This window comes from Sebastes fasciatus, chromosome 2 (assembly GCF_043250625.1).
Source record: "Sebastes fasciatus isolate fSebFas1 chromosome 2, fSebFas1.pri, whole genome shotgun sequence".
In the NCBI taxonomy this organism is placed as follows: Eukaryota; Metazoa; Chordata; class Actinopteri; order Perciformes; family Sebastidae; genus Sebastes; species Sebastes fasciatus.
In genome coordinates this window covers 3,522,549-3,541,269 of record NC_133796.1, presented here as the reverse complement: position 1 = coordinate 3,541,269, position 18,721 = coordinate 3,522,549, and the positions used below count along the sequence as shown (strand labels likewise).

Genomic DNA, 18,721 nt, shown 5'->3' with positions numbered 1-18,721 from the left:
GACACATGTGACAAAAAAAGCTTAAATGTTTTAAATTATAATTAAAAATAAATTCTATACGTTCCATAAATAATTTATTTACTCATTTTGTTTGGACCAACAAGGTTTAATATCTGTAGTTTTATGTTTGTTCTTTAAAAAATGATTTTGTTTTTATTTATATTTTGTCATAACTTCATAACTTTGCTTCGATCTGAAGCGATGTGGGGACTTTTTGTTGCATGTACCGATTGTAGAATTACTTGATTACTTCTTGTTGTATGTGAGTACTTTCCTCTGCTACTGTGTCCAGTCTGTTGTTTTCCTTTTCTCTGAAACTTGAACCTTTAACCTTTAACCTCACTATTCACCCTGATGAGAAAGACACAGATTTACCAGCAGATCTGCTGGTAATTTTATTGTAACTTTAATGGAAATGGTCAAATAATGAAATATAAATCTTTATGAAATCAGTCACGTACTATATGTATATGTATATGTATATTATTGTGCAGCAGGTGTCAGGTGGGCGTAGTACTATTATATATATGATGTTATTGTTCTCTATGGAAACATCAGAAACAGAACAAGATGAGCTAAGTCATTATCTTCTTTCTTATCTGTCATTTCTGCAAACTGCATGTTCAATTTAAATAGTCAAAGGTCTATAATGCATGTATAATGTTAGTTTATTTTAATATTTATTACATGATGATATCACAAATGTCACACAATGATAGAATCAGTGGTGGAAAGTACCTGAGTACATTTACTCAAGTACTGTACTTGTACTTAACTTTAGTATTTCCATTTTATGTTAATTTATACTTCTATTTCACTACATTTTCAATGCATATATTGTATTTTCACTCCATTACATTTATTTCAAAACGTTAGTTACATTCCAGAAACAATATATATATATATGTTTATATTTATATTTTTATTTTAAATATATGTCAACTAAGAAATTATTATGTATTAATATAGGCTAAGCTACTCAGCAGTATATAAAGTAATTAAAATCAGCTAATATAATACATATTTTGATGTTTTTGTACTTTTACTTAAGTTCAATTTTGAATCCAGGATTTTTTAAGGATTGTTTTCACTGTAGTATTACTAGGTAATAATAATTACATATTATTGTTGTTATTATTAATGTTGTTATTATTGTTGTTCTGCATCATGAGTACTTTTACTTTTGGTACTTTAAGTATATTTTTATGCTAATACTTTTGTACTTTTAAAGTTTGAATGCATGAGTTTTTGTATTTTTTTTACACTGTAGTATTGCTAAGTTATAATAACGAAAATAATATAAAACAATGATAATATTAATAATAGTTATTATTATTATAATAATACTTATTATTATTATGGTGACTACTAACTGAAACAATAATAATATAATATGGCGCAAGAATTAATCATAATTTTTAATTTATTTGTATTAATATTGTGGGTAATATTCCCTTTAATAACAAACCAACTCATTAAGTGAATGCCAGATAATAAATCAGTGATGTGGAACAATTAACAAACAACGTTCCATCCGGCTGGAACCTCGTTCTGGTTCTGCAGAGAACTGAGGAACATCCTCTTTAACAGGTGAAGAGTGAAGAGGAGGGACCGACTCAACAACAAAGCATCAACAAGGAAGAAGTCTTTGGTTCTAAGTTCCCTGGTTCTGCTGAGGTTCTGTGAGGAACCTCTCAGTGTTCTGCCCACTAACCGCTGGGTTCTCTGGTTCTGTAGGAAGCGTAAAGAGGTTTGTTTATGCAGCACTACTTTTTGTGTACATCCGACAAGTCCTGGCACAAACTAAGATATTCGACATCTTTTTTTAAAAACAAAGCAACTAAAAGTCGGCACCAGTTCAACGTGTAAAGTTTCCGCCGGTAAACCGGAGAAGTTGTTCCTCATTCCGGTCCCACCGGAGGACGAGCGGCTGCGTTATCCCGTCTGTCGGATCTACTTTCTCTCGGATGGATCCGCTCATGTGGAGCTCATGGCGGTGCTGCGGCCCTTCTCTCTCTCCGCCATCTTGAATTTTAATGTTAGTTTCTAAAAAAAATAAAATAATAAATGTGTTTCCTGAGATAAATGTTGTGGTTTGGTGTTTCGAGGAGTCGCTGTGGATCAGTCAGCAGGAGTATTAGCTGGTGGATGTGTGGTAGTGCAGCTCCGTGGTGAGTATATTCAGTGTTTGTCCTGATTGTGATGAAGACTGAGACTCCAGACATTAAACCGAACAACGAGACAACTAACAGCTAACATCTACCACCGATCCGGATCGATACCAGCGGAACCGAGCCGCTGATCACTCTGCCGGCTCCGGTCCCTGCAGCAGAGCGGCTTTGCCCGGGTAACGGAGCAATAACCAACTTTTAATTCGCTTACAAATGATAGATTTAGCCTGGTGAGCTAACAGGCTAACGGCTAACACATCAAACTACCCATGCTAACAGTGTTAGCATGCTGATGCTAACTCTGTTAGCATGCTGATGCTAACAGTGTTAGCATGCTGATGCTAACTCTGTTAGCATGCTGATGCTAACTCTATTAGCCTGCTGATGCTAACTCTGTTAGCCTGTTGATGCTAACTCTGTTAGCCTGCTGATGCTAACTCTGTTAGCCTGCTGATGCTAACTCTGTTAGCCTGCTGATGCTAACTCTGTTAGCCTGCTGATGCTAACTCTGTTAGCTGCTAGCCTGCTGTGGCTGTAGATTTAGCCTGGTGAGCTAACTAGCTAACGGCTAACCCATCATACTACCGATGCTAACAGCTAACAGTTAGCTGTTAGCCTGCTGTGGTCCTATGCTAACACTGTTAGCCTGCTGAGGTCCTATGCTAACACTGTTAGCACTGTTGTTAGCACTGCTGTGGTCCTATGCTAACACTGTTAGCCTGCTGAGGTCCTATGCTAACTGCTCTAGTCCTATGCTAACATTGTTAGCCTGCTGTGGTCCTATGCTAACGTTGTTAGCACTGCTGAGGTCCTATGCTAACACTGTTAGCTGTTAGCACTCCTCTAGTCCTATGCTAACACTGCTAGCCTGCTCTAGTCCTATGCTAACACTGTTAGCTGTTAGCCTGCTGAGGTCCTATGCTAACACTGTTAGCTGTTAGCACTCCTCTAGTCCTATGCTAACACTGTTAGCCTGCTCTAGTCCTATGCTAACACTGCTAGCCTGCTCTAGTCCTATGCTAACACTGTTAGCTGTTAGCCTGCTGTGGTCCTATGCTAACACTGTTAGCTGTTAGCACTCCTGAGGTCCTATGCTAACTGTAGCTGTGGTCCTGCTGTGGTTTAGCAGGTAACGTAGCGGGGCATGTGAGCAGCTAACTCCCCGCTGCGGTGGTTACATATGTAACTCATGTTAATCTCATTAGTGTGAGATAACGGGACCGGTTGTTGTTATTATGTGACTGTGTTGTTGACTGTTAGCTGTTAGCTGTTAGCTGCTAGCTGAGCTCAGTTAGCCTCCTGAAGTTAGTTTGCTGCTAGCTAACACAAACTAACAAGTGTTATAATCCACACATGTGTATATATATATATATATATATATATGTGTATATATTGCACTCTGAATAGAGATAGTAGGTAAACGTTGGTTGTTCTGGGTTCATTGGTTGGATGTTTACTTCATGGAGCATGTGTGGAGCATTGAGGTGTGATGTGGTTAAATGTCTCCACCCTGCTGTTCTGATCGGCTCTTTGTGTTGGAGGTCTGGTGGAAGTATGGGGATCATGTTTTTAAGGGTTGGTGGGTGGTGTTAACTCGCTGTGGCATGTTGCCGGTGTTTGCTGCAAGCTAATCAGCTAACCAGCTAACAAACACCACCAGCAGCAGCACCACCAGCAGCACCAGCAGCAGCCCGGCCGAGTATCCCTCCTCGGCGTCGCCTTGCTGTGGTTAGCTTCATGCTAACAGGAGTGGGTGGAGGTGGAGAACAAGGCAGAGCTGTATTGATAACTCTGATACAGTCTCTCTGTGTGTGTGTGTGTGTGTGTGTGTGTGTGTGTGTGTGTGTGTGTGTGTGTGTGTGTGTGTGTGTGTGTGTGTGTGTGTGTGTGTGTGTGTGTGTGAAGCTAACGTCCAGAGCTCCAGAGATACAAATGCGAAGCTTTTTTTTTTTTAATGCATCCATTAGTACAACTGAGATGATGCTGCCTGCGACGCAAGTATCTGGACACCACCGTTACTCATGTGACAGAAGTATACATATTGTATTGCATGATGTGATTATAATATGTGATCGTGACTGATATGATCCATAAATTAACAAAGAGATAGTTTATGTGCATGTGTGATGAACCAAAGACGTTGCTGTTGCACTTGACAGTAAGCCAGTGTGTTGTTTGGGGTTACCACTAAGAGGCGCTGCAGGATCACTTTTAACTTTAACACTGTTGTTCTGTGTGTGTTTTTAAACCCTAGTGGTGGAAGAAGTACTCTCAACTTTTACTTGAGTAAAAGTAGTAATACCACATTGTAAAAAAACCCTGTTACAAGTATAAAAAACATTGCATTGCAAGCATTGTTTTTGCATTCAAAAACTTAAAGTAAGTAAGTAAAAGTACAAAAGCATTAGCATCAATAGATAGATCGATAGATCGATAGATGTACTTTATTGATCCCAAGTTGGGAAATTATTGTGTTACAGCAGCAGGTTATCCAGGCAATGTACAGTAATGGTACAAAACAATTTACATGTCAACACAAAAGAAATCTATCCAAGAATCCAAATATAAGAATACTGGAATAAACTATGAATATACTCGACTAGTACAGCTGGCATGAAAAATCTAAATTAGATTTAAATTAAAATCTAGATTAAAAACATAGAATAACCCTCTATATACATTAGCAAGTGTACAGTAACATAATATATACATTAGGAATGTGTGCAAGATACTTAAAGTCTGCAAGTTACAGTGTTTTGTTCTTCAATAAACGAATTGAGGTAATAAATAAATGTGCAAGTGTAGCTGTGCAAAATCCAACATGTGCAAGATTATTACAGGACTAAAACAGTAAAGTATCAAAAGTAAAAGTACTCGCTTTGCAGGATGACCCATTTCAGAATCACATATATTTTATTACTGGATTATCTCTTTATTAATGTGTTCATCAATGAATGTTGCAGTTGGTAAAGGTGGAGTTAATTTTAATTATTATTTATATTGCTGGGTGGCTTAGTCTATAATAGTGTATTACTTTTTATTATTATTATTATTATTATTATATTTATTTTTATAAATAATACTGATTTTATATTTTTATTTTATTAACTTTATTAGTTGATTTATATTTTGCATCAATAATATAAATCTGCAAAGTAACTAAAGCTTTAAAATAAATGTAGCGGAGTAAAAAAAGTACAATATTTCCCTCTAAAATGTAGTGGAGTAGAAGTATTAAGAAAATGGAAATACTAAAGTAAAGTTCAAGTACGACAAAATAGTTTTTAAGTAAATGTACTTAGTTCACCACTGGATGAATTGCTGGTCATATTATGCACTTCAGCAGCTGCCAGTAGTAGGTTTTAATGGTTTTACTGGGTGATCGCTGTGACTGACTGGGACCTCTGGTAGACTTCAACACTTTGTCCAAGTTGTTTGGCGTTGTTGTTGATTTTGTTGTTGATTTTGTTGTTTTTGTTGTTGTTTTTTTTAGTACAGAATCAGGTGTATTGCCAAGTAGTCTTACACATACAAGATGTTTTGGTGTATAACAATAAACTTAGTAAGAGAAAATAAAAAATAAAAGAAACAACTGCAACAGTCAAGATAAATAAATATAATAGAATAAGATGTGAAAAAATATTATAAAAAATATATACAATACATCTGTTTTTCAAATGAAAGAGCTGTACACTTGGTCAGGGTAATCTGTGTTGGTAATGTTGTAGTTAAAAACAGGTGCTCTTCAAGGATGGAGCAAGAAGTCAAATAACAATAAAAAACACTGATTGCCTAGCTTACATTGAAAGGAAGTCCTTGGTATAGGATGGCAGTCTGGAAAACATCCGAGGCACTCTGATTGTCAATTAAAAATCCTTTATTGAGACATGAATAACATCAACGTCAGTGTGTGTGTGTGTGAGAGAGCACACATTCACATTTCGTGCAGAATGTGTAAAATGTTGGTCAGGGAATGTGCAAAAGTTCACAGTATAAAGAAAGTATAGAGAATATGTTCAATGTACACAGATAACAGTCCAGAAGATGTGCGTCATTATCATCGCTATTATGACAGATGTGGAGACTTTATGAACTGACTTCATGAATTGAAGCTTGTTTGGACAGTCTTGCAAACTGGTCGGAGACATATTGTATTGACTTATTGTAGTGTCCTCAAGGCATTTTGGTGCAGTGTATTTAATTGCAATTATTCGCATTATAGTTTATCGTGATTGATCGCACATTTATCTGTTCAAAATGTACCTTAAAATGTACCTTTTCCTCGCCAAAACTTAGCGTAAGTTTGGAGCATTATTTAGCCTCCTTCATGACAAGCTAGTATGACATGGTTGGTACCGATGGACTGAGCCCACTACAACCTAAAAATCACAAGTTGCATTAATTCGTTAAAGAAATGAGTTGCTTTAAAACAAATTTGCGTTATTATCGCGTTGACTTTGACGGACCTACATGTAAAGCTGCTCCACTTATGATCACAACCAAAATGCAATTTAATAAGTGTAAACAGAGCAAATAATTATGAAGGTATTCCTAATTAATTGAGAAGTTTACTTTCTTGTCCCCTGATACGTTATGAATACATCTCATTTGATGCATGTACGTTTTTTTCTTGGCAGTCTTTGAGCTGGCAACACATCCACCTGCCCTTTTCCATCTCATTTTTTTTTTTTGTATTTCTTCGGTCTGTGTAAACTAATTAGATTTCTTGGCATCTAGTAATGTTTGTTGTTATTCTGCTCTGCCTCCAGGTTTCAAACTCTAGACCCCAGTCTTCCCCACTCGAGAGTGTTTCTTCATCTCGTAGACTAAATGCAACTGGACCAGGGGGCTTGTGGGCATGAAGTGGCTGGGCGAATCCAAGAACATGGTATTGAATGGCAGACGACACGGAAACAAGTTGACCAGCGAACAACCTGTGAGCCAGACTCGCTCTCAGCACTCACAGCGGGCGTCCTTGCGCCACAACAGAAACAGAAACAGAAGATGTAGCCGCAGTGAGTTTAACTAGTTTATGTTCACAGATGTATAGATTCTTCATCAGTCACACACACACTAAAACCTGTCTGTGTTTACAGGGTTTAGTGCAGCCAGTCTGGAAGCAGAGAAACGCTATGTGCCCTCCTCAGGAATGACGGCCAAGGAGTTGTGTGAGAATGATGACCTGACCACGGGCCTCATCCTGGATCAATATCTGGGCTTTCAAACTCACAAAATGAACACCAGGTCAGCAGATTTATCACCATGGAATTAATGGTCCTGCAGCCTTTTCAGTCATATAAAAGCATTCTTATTGATGTGGACAGATGTATTGTATTTCTGATTTTCCTATATATATACATATATATATATATATATATTCCCTTTCCCCTATGTGTCCCCGCAGATTTCGACCAATTAAGGGAAGACAAGAGGAGCTGAAGGAGATCATCGAGCGCTTCAAGAAACACGACAACTTGGAGAAAGCTTTCAGAGCTTTGACAACCGGAGACTGGTCCCGAAATCTTTTTGTCCACAAGACGAAAGCTCAAGAAAAACTCTTCAAGCAACATGTAAAAAAAACAAAAACATTATCTAAGATCTTCCCTTGTTTTTCTGCCAGCATCACAAACAATCCGATGACTAACTTGTTATGTTTTGCACAGGTTTTTGTGTATCTGCGGATGTTTGCCACAGACAGCGGGTTTGAGATTCTCCCTTGTAATCGCTATTCATCGGAGCAAAATGGAGCTAAAATTGTGGCAACAAAGGAATGGTGAGGACACGCTGCCACCTGTTATCTCTGATTATAACAGCACCACTAGTCAACACGCTACTCCCATTAGCCCCCACTTAATAGTTGCATTTAACTGTTCTATACTGTGTGTATTAGTGGGTTGATGCATGAATATTAACTGCATTAGCCTGCACTAGGGGTGTAACGGTTCGGTACAGCGGGATAAGGATCCGTTTTCATTTATGTTGAACAGAAAGTAGTGCAGGTGTCAAAGACGGAGACAATCCTCCTGCTTGGGACTGAGGTTGCATTTTGTCCTCTGGCAACTTTGATAAACTATTTTCATTATAAAAATAAGGAACATTTCAAATACTTCCGTATTACACTGTAGGAACGCTGAACAAACACTTTCTCCAAAAGGCAACAGGTCACAACAGGCTATAAAACTGAAAAGCATCTCTTTTGCTGTGACGCTGAAAATACTAATTACGGGTTGTGTAGTGTTTCCTCGTCTCGTTGATCGGAACATCTGGGTGACACTGTCGAATGTGCGTTAGCATGTTGGATGTGTTTCTATTCACAGACGCTTCACCGGTGGAGCAACGCCGACACAATTAATGAATAAATAATAAATCTCTGTTAACGTTGTAGCTTACCGGGAACTCAAAGAACGTATATTGCCAAGAAGTGAAAGTCAATTGTTCGTTCCATTGCAACATCAGCGCCCAGCAGCAGAGCTACGCCTCCGCCATTTTGGACTGAGAGCGACTCCAGCGACGCCAGTAAAATGTCTTCCTAAAAAGTGCCGTACAAAAATAAAACAATATTATTTCTCTTCTATTGTCATATTCTAACAAAATGTTCTAAATATAATAAGCGTTTTCAGTCCAAAATGGCGGTTGCTGTAAAAAAAAACACCGGAGCTCCTATACTCTTTGGGGAACCTGCAGACGGGTCTTCCAGCTCCGGCGTTTTCCCTCGTCATAGTGTGACTGACTCACAGCAATTAGCGTGTTGTGCTAATGGTGCTAACGGCTTAAAGTTTCCGCGCAGAACTCGTGCTTGTGAACTCTGGTTCTGCATTACTTGCCTCAATGTACATACGGTGTATTCTATGTGCGGCTGTGTGCACCACACCGTGACCCCCGTACCTTGACGGGTCGTTACAAATACATGAACCGCTACAGCGCTAGCCTACACGTATATAGTCTGTTCAGGAAACACGGCAGCTTTACGACTGTATGAATAAGAAGCACTTTGACCCGAGGTAAAGCAGCCTGCTTTGCAGTGAGTAACAAACCTCTCTACCCTGTGTTATTTTACAGGAAACGGAATGATAAGATCGAGTACCTGGTTGGATGCATCGCTGAGCTTTCAGAGAGCGAGGAAAACATGCTGCTCCGGCACGGCGAGAATGACTTCAGCGTCATGTACTCAACCCGCAAGAACTGTGCGCAGCTCTGGCTGGGACCAGCTGCATTCATCAATCACGGTATTAGTCCTTATAGTTTTAGTGATCAGTGCTGGACTGATAATCTGGCATACCGGGTATTTAGCTGGTGGGCTGAGGAACTTTGGGGCCGACATTGTGCAGCAACAGGTGGAACTTGAAGGAGGAGAGGTGGCTGTCATGGCTGCTGCCAGGTAGAGGAGCAGACATGTGACAGGGAAGCTGAGGAGGGACAGAGTGAGCATGAGGAGAGTGTAGTTGGAGCGGTAAGCATGGAGGAGCTTCATGATGACGATTGGATGACAGTCCAGCTCTGCTAGTGATCGGGTGTCATTAGTACTGTAACAACAAGATGAGGTGTCTGAATCAGATGAATTATACTAATTTGATGTCTTTCTTCCTTTTTCAGATTGTCGACCAAACTGCAAGGTGGGTCCTTTAAAAGGTCTCTTAAAGGGATAGTTTGGGTGTTTTGAAGTGTGGTTGTATATAGGGATGCACCGATACCAGTATCGGGTCCGATACTGTGCTCATGTACTCGTACTCGCAAAACGGCTCCGATGCAACAACAACAAAACACCAAACCCCACTTCAAAAAAACTATCCCTTTTAAGAAAACTTGGATGATCAGTTTCTGTTGAATGTGGAATCTCTGTAAATAACCACCTTTCTATTGTTTCTGTTTAGTTTGTATCGACAGGACGGGACACGGCCTGTGTGAAGGTGCTGAGGGACATTGAACCAGGAGAGGAAATCTCATGTTACTACGGAGACGGGTTTTTTGGGGAAAACAATGAATTTTGTGAATGCTATACATGTGAACGGTAGGTGTAACAACAAACACACTCTACAGACTGTGTGGAAGGGGTTAGATGTACAGTATGAGTTTATATATGTGACATTAATTAAGACGACGGTGTCATAGTTTGGCTAATTAGTACGAATTCTATTAAAATATGATACATGAGGTGTGTGAGCAAATACATGAAAATATGAACTTTACACTAGAGTTGTATGCTACACCAATACTAGAAATGTATCACGATGTACTGCAGTTAAAAACGGTACGATACCCTGTTTTATTAGTACCGATACTTTAAGAATGATTGTTTTAATACGAGCTGTGAGTTGCGTCGATTTGCGACCGCGAGGCGGTGTGTGTGTTTAGCACTCTGCTTTAGAGGACGCCATCAGGATTGTGATCCCACGGGAGCAGGAAGTTCTAACTTTGTAGTGATGACCAGGAGGATGGAGTCAACAAGTGAAGATTAAAACAGGTCCTGAATCTCTCACCAGCTGCACAGTCCCGCTCTGAGCTGGTGTCTCTATCAGCAGAACAAGGAAATAACAGCGCGGCTCAAATTACCGATCAAATGTACCGATAGCATTAGATTCACCATCTTTTCTTAATCTGTCCAAGCATCTCCTGTAATTCGGCAAACACACAATCCACCAAAGAGCACGTGTTAAAGTATTATTTTACCGTGTGTCTCTGTAACATGAAATGGATGGAGAGGAAGGCAGTCCGGTGAGAGTGACTCTTCTCTCTCTTCACACCACTTCCACACAACACAGCTCTTTCTACAGTTGCTTTGGTGTCTTCCTGATTTTATCAGCTTTTCTCTCATCAACTTCTCAGAACTTCATCTGAATTTATTATCGTTTTGTGGGTTTTTGTATAGGAAGCCTCTCGCCGTCTACCGTGCTGCAGTACCACTCTCCGCCTTAACTGTTACTAATGCACCGGCGGGGGCGCTGTTTCACAACAAAAAAAGCCTGATTAATAACTGTTACTGTTTAATGATCAGATTCAAAAATACTTTATTGATCCCTGGCAGGAAATTAAGGTTGTTCCATTTGTCAAATATAAAGTTAACTATCAAATAAATCCCAAACGTAAGTATAGGGGACATCAGATTATTGCAATACCCTTTTTTCTTTTTTAATTAATAAAGAAATTATTTGTTCCATGTGCTGTCATCTATTATTCCATTACTTTTCTTGATGTTTTATATTTTTGCCGTGATATCGTTTCAGTATCAGTGTCGACATATTTAGGCAGGATATCATATCGAAGTCAGAATTTTGGTATCGTGACAACACTACTTTACACAGTATTATTCACTCAGAAGTAACGCTAAATTATTGCAATTTCTTCACTCAACTTTTCAGGGATGTTTTATCTATTCTTTTATTTCGTTGTTGTTGTGCAGACGGGGCACGGGTGCTTTCAAATCCAAAGCTGGGCTGCCAGTGGAAGTGCCGGTGATCAACAGCAAGTACGGGTTGCGGGAGACGGACAAGCGTCTCAACAGGCTGAAGAAGCTGGGGGAAGGAAACCGGAGCTCAGATAGTCACTCTGTAGGCTCCCACACCGACGGTGACTCTCAGGAAATGCCAAAAACACATCAATGTAAGAGTCCCCTAAATATTTTACACCGTGAGCAACTATTCTATCATTCTCAGGGAAGTTATATTACTAATGTTGAAGCACCGAGTCAAAAATATCACATTTTATTTTGTAAATATCACCCAGCCAACATGTGTAGGCGGGTTTCTGAAAATGTCATAAATATGTAATGTGCAACTATTTCTTTCCCACCAGCTGCCAGAAAACGAACATCATCTTCTGGCCTGAAGTATAAAAACAGGACTCAATCCAGACAGACTTTGTCAAGAGCCCTTACTACCTCATGTTCAAAACAAGGTCGTGTAAACAATAACAGGGTACCAAAGAGACTAAAATCCCAATCCAAGCCTTCACTAAGTAAAGTCCAGTTGCGGAGTCGCAGGAGGGGTGCAGAGCCCAAGGCGTTGGCCAAAGGAGAGACTTGCCAGCTGGGTCTCAGGGACTCAAAGGTGTCGCTCTGTAAAGGCGTCACCGTGAAGAAGGAGAAGGATGGACAGGAGCTGGTGCAGCAGGCGTTTGGCCAGCGGGGCTGCCTCACCCGTCACGCTGCCAAGGAAAACGGCAATCTACCACACGTGCAAGGCAGCGAGGGCAGCCAGTGTTCCACGTACAGGACTCGCAGGTCCACAAGGACCCTTGTAAAAGCCCAGGAAACAACAGCAGCCGGCGTTAAGCTGGAGCCCAGCGCTATGGACGGCTTGAGCCCAGTCCCTGGTGGAGTGGTCATTAAGACGGAACCCGCCGACATGGAGGAGTACCTCCGCCACGGCGTCGGACTGGAGCAGCCGGCTTTAGACGCCGGCTATTCCAGAAGAAGCTCGTGCAGCAGGCGGAAACGGCCGACACGGCTCAGGACCGAGCGGACGATTAAATGCGAGGACTCGTACGGCGAGCCGTTCATGCCGGTGGCTGCTGGCCACGCTGCCAACTTCTCAGACTGTGGTAACGTGCTGCTGAGCTTCGCCGACCGGCACAGGGACTACAACGGGGTTTCCAATGGCAGCAAGTCCCTCCGCAGGGAAAAGAGTAAGAGTAGCTGCCGGTCACAGGACAAGGGGAAGAAGAAGCGTCAGATCACGCGATACGACGCTCAGCTGATCCTGGAGAACAATACGGGCATCCCCAAACTGACGCTCCGCCGGCGGAGGGACAGCAGCAGTAGCAAGACCAATGACGCCAACGACCCCATTGGCTCCTCCAACCTTTCTGCCTCTACGGTCAACTCGGCCTCTTCCAGCAAAATCAGCATCAAGTTCAGCAAGGACCACGACAAGGACAAAGGCAGCTCGTACATCGCCAAACTGAATAACGGCTATGCTCCCGTGGTCCACAGCAACTCTACCAAGCTGAAGATCCAGCTGAAGAGAGAGGACGACACACGCAGAATATCCCAGACAAAGGCGGACCAGATGTCCTATAATGGGGACATGGGCCAGAGTCTGGAGGCCAGGAATGGTGGACATCGGACCCAAAAGGTGCTGGCGGAGCCGTCGTCTGACGAGGACGACGACGACGACGAGGACGAGGACGAGGACGATGAGGAGGAGGAGGAGGAGGATGACGACGATGACTACTTTGACAATGAGTTCGATGACGATTTCATTCCTCTTCCTCCAGCAAAGCGCCTCCGACTCATTGTGGGCAAAGACTCCATAGACATCGATATCTCCTCCAGGAGGAGAGAGGATCAGTCTCTGAGGCTCAATGCATAAGCTGTGTGGAGCTCATCACTCCCACCTCCACCTGTAAATAAAGATGACTCGCTAATCAACTGTTGTGTTGATGTAAAAGAAGTACAGTAATTTAAAAACAAAAAGAATTGCTGAAAAATTAAGAATGAACGTTACTAAAAGGTGTTGACCTAAAACAAATCTGTTCTTCACTTATGTTCTTATAAAAACAAATTAAGTTTACTCACTTAGTCCATTTCTCTGGCACTTAATCTGCACACTATGCTAACTGTAAACTGCAGGAATTTGCCAATTTATCTCTTCATAGTTTCTGAATAATCTGACTGGATATTAAGTGAAAAACGAGAATTTGTTTTAAGTTCAACTCTTCCTTTAAGTGAATGCACTTGTTATATTCATAATGGACATGGATATTGTAGAAAGTGTACAGTATGGTGACTATCCCCTCTGTCTCATAGGCAGGTTTTTATTGAACTTTTGATTTCTGTCTCATAGTTTGTAACTTTTGTGTGGCGAAAACCCGCGCTGAACGCACAGCGTGGTGTGGTTGGTCCAGAGGCATTATAAAAGATCAGTCAGTCGGTTCATTTGGATTCAGGGTGCCATGTTGTCATTATCCCAGTTAGTTCTCCTGCTAAACAACCACTTGAATCTCATTCATTACCAACATTATTTACTGTGTAAGTTAAATCATGTGTCTCTCTGTAGAGTTCAATCATGTTAAACCTTCATGACTCAACATAGAAAGAGCAGACAGTTTTATGTATTATATGTTATGTATTTAAAGGGGCTCTATGGAAGAATCACAAACAGCTTGTTAACAGTGACACCTGCGGCCGTTAAGTCAACGACAGTCAGCAACATCGTTAGCAACATTAGCAGCTAAAACAACAATATCTCTTTAGATTTAAAGCTTGGCAGTGATGTTAGCTTACCTAACAAACGTCCCTTCATGAATCAAAGGCCCGGTTGATGTTGAGCCTAGTTTTCGCCCCGACGTGGGTAACATTCCATAACGTTTTGCAAGATGGCTTCACTTTTGTGCTTCTGTGGAGTTTATGTTGGAGTCTGAAGGCGTTTTCATATTAGGTACGATTGCTCCGTACCGTGCCCGAGTACGATTGTCTCTCCACATTCCCCCCCCGCTCAGCTTTCACATTAGTAAAGTTGTTCCATACCCGAGTACACTTGCGTCATCATCCACATGTATTTTTATATGTTGAAATCAGCTGTTTTAGCGGCGGAGCATCGTAAAACACTTCATAGAAACTTGAGAGAAACAAAATAAAACTCAACGAAACCGTCGTCGTTACTCTTCCCAACTGTCACCAACTCTGGTTGGCCAAAAAAACCTCTTATTTCACCGAGTTTGATGTGAAAATATGCCGACTACACTGTTAACCTCTGCTGAGCAGCTCTCGTTCTAAGGAGGCAGACCATTAAATCAGCTAAATAAAATAACAAACATCGCTCAACCCCATCGCATACTATTGTCTATATTTTTCAGGAACCTCTCGCCGGCCTTCCTGCTTTATCATCCACGGCCGTGCAGTTCAGAGGATTAGATCGGCACATGCTGTGCGCAGATTTCGGAGGAGACCGGTGGCGTTGAAAAAATCCTGTCCTTTCAAAACTACTCGCTGACTGCTAACGTTACTCACGATAACTACCAGTCCACTTCCGTGTTTTGATACAGTTGGCTTCCACACCTGATGCGAGTACACATGAACCGTTCTCCAGACCACCTTTTCACTCGAGTACGGATCGACGAACCGTGCCGGAGTACGATTCGGAGCGTTTGGCTGGTCGTTTTTTTGGCATTAGCGGACTTCATTTCTAACTGAACATTAGCTCTGGTTGCACGCTGTTAGCCCTGTAAGTGGAGCTGAAAATAAAGGCACTTGTGAGCGCATATCACATCACATCCGATGCCGCATTTCTAATATTAAAAGCAGTCTACAGGCTGATGGAGGAAACCCAGAAAGTTGCTGAAGGTCTCGTTTTTGAGGTTACAACCTGTTCACACATTGGCAATAAAAAACTGTTTATACGTGTAAAAACTTCCATACAGCCCCTTTAACATGCACCAAAAGTTAATGTGCTGCAGACCACTGACACAATAATCTTTTAAGTTTTCATACTGAAACGTAACAATATGCATGTGTGGAACTACAGTGTGTGTTTAGTTTGCCTGCAGTCGTCACACATTTTAATGGAGTTGCACAATGTTTGTTTGTTTTTTCTCTCCAGAGCGCTGTAAATAAATTACGTTAATTAAGCTGCAGAGTTCCAAGAAATAAAAGCACACAAAGGTTTTTATAATCAGTCCAGAACAATAAGTGTTGGAGCTGCTGTATAATGGTAACATGGCACAACGTGGTAGTTCAACGTTAAATCAAACCAAATCCATACATTAAAAACTACCTAAATCTGTAATCATGAAAGTAATGTACAGAAAGACTCACGTCCCTCAGCTCAACATTCTTTTTCCACTTTTTATTTACCTAATCAGATTTTTTTTGTAACATCGACACTAGAGTTTGGGGAGTAAACATCACATTGTCTGAAACTAGCGTAGAGTCGTGTATTATTTTCTCTATGGTGCTACTTTTATTTCCTCACCATCTTTGTTTGTCCTGTGTAACTCTTTAACTGGTGGATGGTGGCAGCATTAACGTCAACAGGCCCAAGAATTCTGTAGAAATACATGTTTTTTTTACATCAGTAATACACATTTTATGAGTTGTGTCTGTAGCTTATTTAAGTTGTTTTATTTACAGGTGCTTGTTTTTTTTAGTTTGCAAAAAAAATCACATAGAAAAACTGTCTATCCAACAGCATTAGGTGCCTTAACAAAGAGCTTTCCGACACATTTAGACCAAATTTCTAACTAATCAATGAAGAGTGACGATGCTGAGCCATCTGCTGCCCCGTGAAAAACACTTCAACACAAGTCAGTCCTTCTGTATATTATTTAATTTTTGTTTTGTGTGGATTATAAATGAACTGTCCAATAGAATCAAGGGATCAACTGAGATTGAATGTTAACCCCACTTCTCCTTGTGTTTAAAATATGTACTGTTCATATCACCAGCAGCTAATCACCGTTCTCAACCTGGCTCAGTCTGTCCTTCCCCCGTCGTCGGACGTCTCCCATCCTACACTGTAAACTGTTCCAGGTGTACCGTCTGTGTGGTCTTTGTCCAATAGACAGCTGTCAAGATTTCCAATTGATTCAAAAAGTTAAAAAGAAAAAAAAAAAAAAGAGCAAAACAAATGTGAATAGTTTGCGGACATTTTAGCGTGTTGCGTGGGTAGTGGGAAAAACGTAAAGAGAATTAAAAATGGACAGTGCATATATTGTCCGATATGTAAATCATGTGAACACATCTTGTACTTATTTAACAGTTTTGAATACTTGAAAACTATATAAAGTTTCTTTGTGACTCTTGTTTCCTGAGAATGTTTGGAGGTCGGCTGGATGTTGACGTTCAACATTCATATTAGAGTCTGTCACAGATGTGGCTGGTTCTATTCTATATTTTTATTATTGTCAACAAATCCAATGAAAAGACCAAAACCAAAAACGCTCGTATCTTGAACGGAGCCAGCAAATTGCAAAATCTGATCTGAAATCTGCAACAACTCTCACAAGACTCACTGTCAGACGACCTATCCTAACCTTAACTATTCAAGGTCAGTGTCTAACCTTAAAGATGAAGTAAGCGAGATTGGAGCAAATATGATTTTAAAAAGTTATTTTTATAAAACGGTCGCTATATGGTGACAGTAGAACATGAAACGGGTAACCTGAAAAACATCATGTTCCTCTGTGTCCTCCGGTGCTCCTAACGGCATCTGCAAGATTTCACAGACCGGAGGAAAACAAGCAGTAAGAGCTGATCTGAGGTCTGCTGTCCAGCTGCCGTCTATGAGAGCCGGCTGTCAGTCACTCTGAACTCCGACCAAACGGTCAAACTAGGCAGCGCTGATCAAATATGAATCAATATTCTGTTACGTTAATGTCTATTTCTCTCCTCAGATGTTTTCAGAATCATCTTGTAGTGCACGCTTTAGCTGTAAAATGAGAACGTTTGTGACGCCGCCGCCATTGTGAAATCTGGTGAAGGAACGCCAAGTTCTGGTTTTAATCTGGCGAGAGTTTCCACAGTTTGCTGGTTCCCTTCCAGCCACTACCACCATGTTGGTCTGTCTCGATACGTTCTGACTTCCTGTCTGTAGCTCTCTGCTCCTCTTTATCTCCAACAGATAGGGCTGTCAATCGATTAAAATATTTAATCACGATTAATCACATGATTGTCCTTAGTTAAACGTGATTAATCACACATTTTCATCCGTTCAAAATGTACCTTAAAGGGAGATTTTTCAAGTATTTAATACTTTTTATCAACATGGGAGTGGGTAAATATTCTTTCTTTATGCAAATGTATGTATATATTTATTAATGTAAATCAATTAACAACACAAAACAATGACAAATATTGTCCGGGAACCCTCACAGGTACTTGTTTCATATGATACCAGTATATACACTCTAGCTTTAAAACTGAGCCTGCTACAACCTCAATATCTCAAGTTACGTTAAAGAAATTAGTGGCAATTAAACAAATTTGCGTTAACGATAATTTCTCTTTGCAACATCTGACATCACAAAGATGTATAATAAATAAGCTTGAACACATCAGACTTTACGTTTTAAGGGATAATGTTCAGCGAACAGGTCTTTGTGAAATAAACCCCGACAGGGTTAAGACACTTCACCAGTAGCAACCACAGAGAAAGACAGACTTTCTAGCTTAACTATCTAGTTTCTAAGTAACTGGAAACAAAACTTTATTTGTTCTACTCCAAATAGAACATAAACCCTTTAATATAATAACGACTCATTGAAATCGGTTGAGAAACGTAGACGTTATAGTGCTTTTTATCCAGAAAATGGGCAGCTCCTCCGGTCACTAGTAGAGGGTTACAGGCCATCTTGCCCGGTCCAATATGGCGCCCACGTTGACGTATCGTCGTAACGGGCTGAAGCGTACAATGCGGCGTCTATGTTTATATGTCTATGGTTAACTCAGGGGTCAGCAACCTTTACTATCAAAAGAGACATTTTAGGCAAAAAATAAAAATAAAAAATCTGCCGCAAAACATTTGAGCATTGTGATGAAGGTAACACAGTTTATAGTCTGAGTACATAGTATATCAGAATAATGTCATAAAAAGTCATAATATTACGAGAATAAAGTC

General features: G+C 40.6%; 1 protein-coding gene across 4 annotated transcripts; it reads left to right on the top strand.

The window, feature by feature from the left end:
- The first annotated feature begins 1,556 nt into the window (after positions 1-1,556).
- kmt5b (lysine methyltransferase 5B) lies at positions 1,557-16,908 on the top strand. 4 transcript variants are annotated; one of them, XM_074658119.1, is made up of 10 exons: positions 1,557-1,750; positions 6,941-7,186; positions 7,268-7,415; positions 7,576-7,741; positions 7,835-7,944; positions 9,231-9,397; positions 9,765-9,784; positions 10,043-10,179; positions 11,569-11,768; positions 11,961-16,908. In XM_074658119.1, exons 2-10 carry the CDS (start codon positions 7,030-7,032, stop codon positions 13,475-13,477), a joined length of 2,622 nt encoding a protein of 873 aa, XP_074514220.1. In that variant the 5' UTR covers positions 1,557-1,750; positions 6,941-7,029; the 3' UTR covers positions 13,478-16,908. The 4 variants fall into 4 exon arrangements, with proteins under 4 accessions (XP_074514220.1, XP_074514226.1, XP_074514208.1 ...); XM_074658125.1 differs by lacking the exon at positions 1,557-1,750 and adding an exon at positions 1,798-2,038; XM_074658107.1 differs by lacking the exon at positions 1,557-1,750 and adding an exon at positions 1,798-2,171.
- The last annotated feature ends 1,813 nt before the right edge of the window (positions 16,909-18,721 follow it).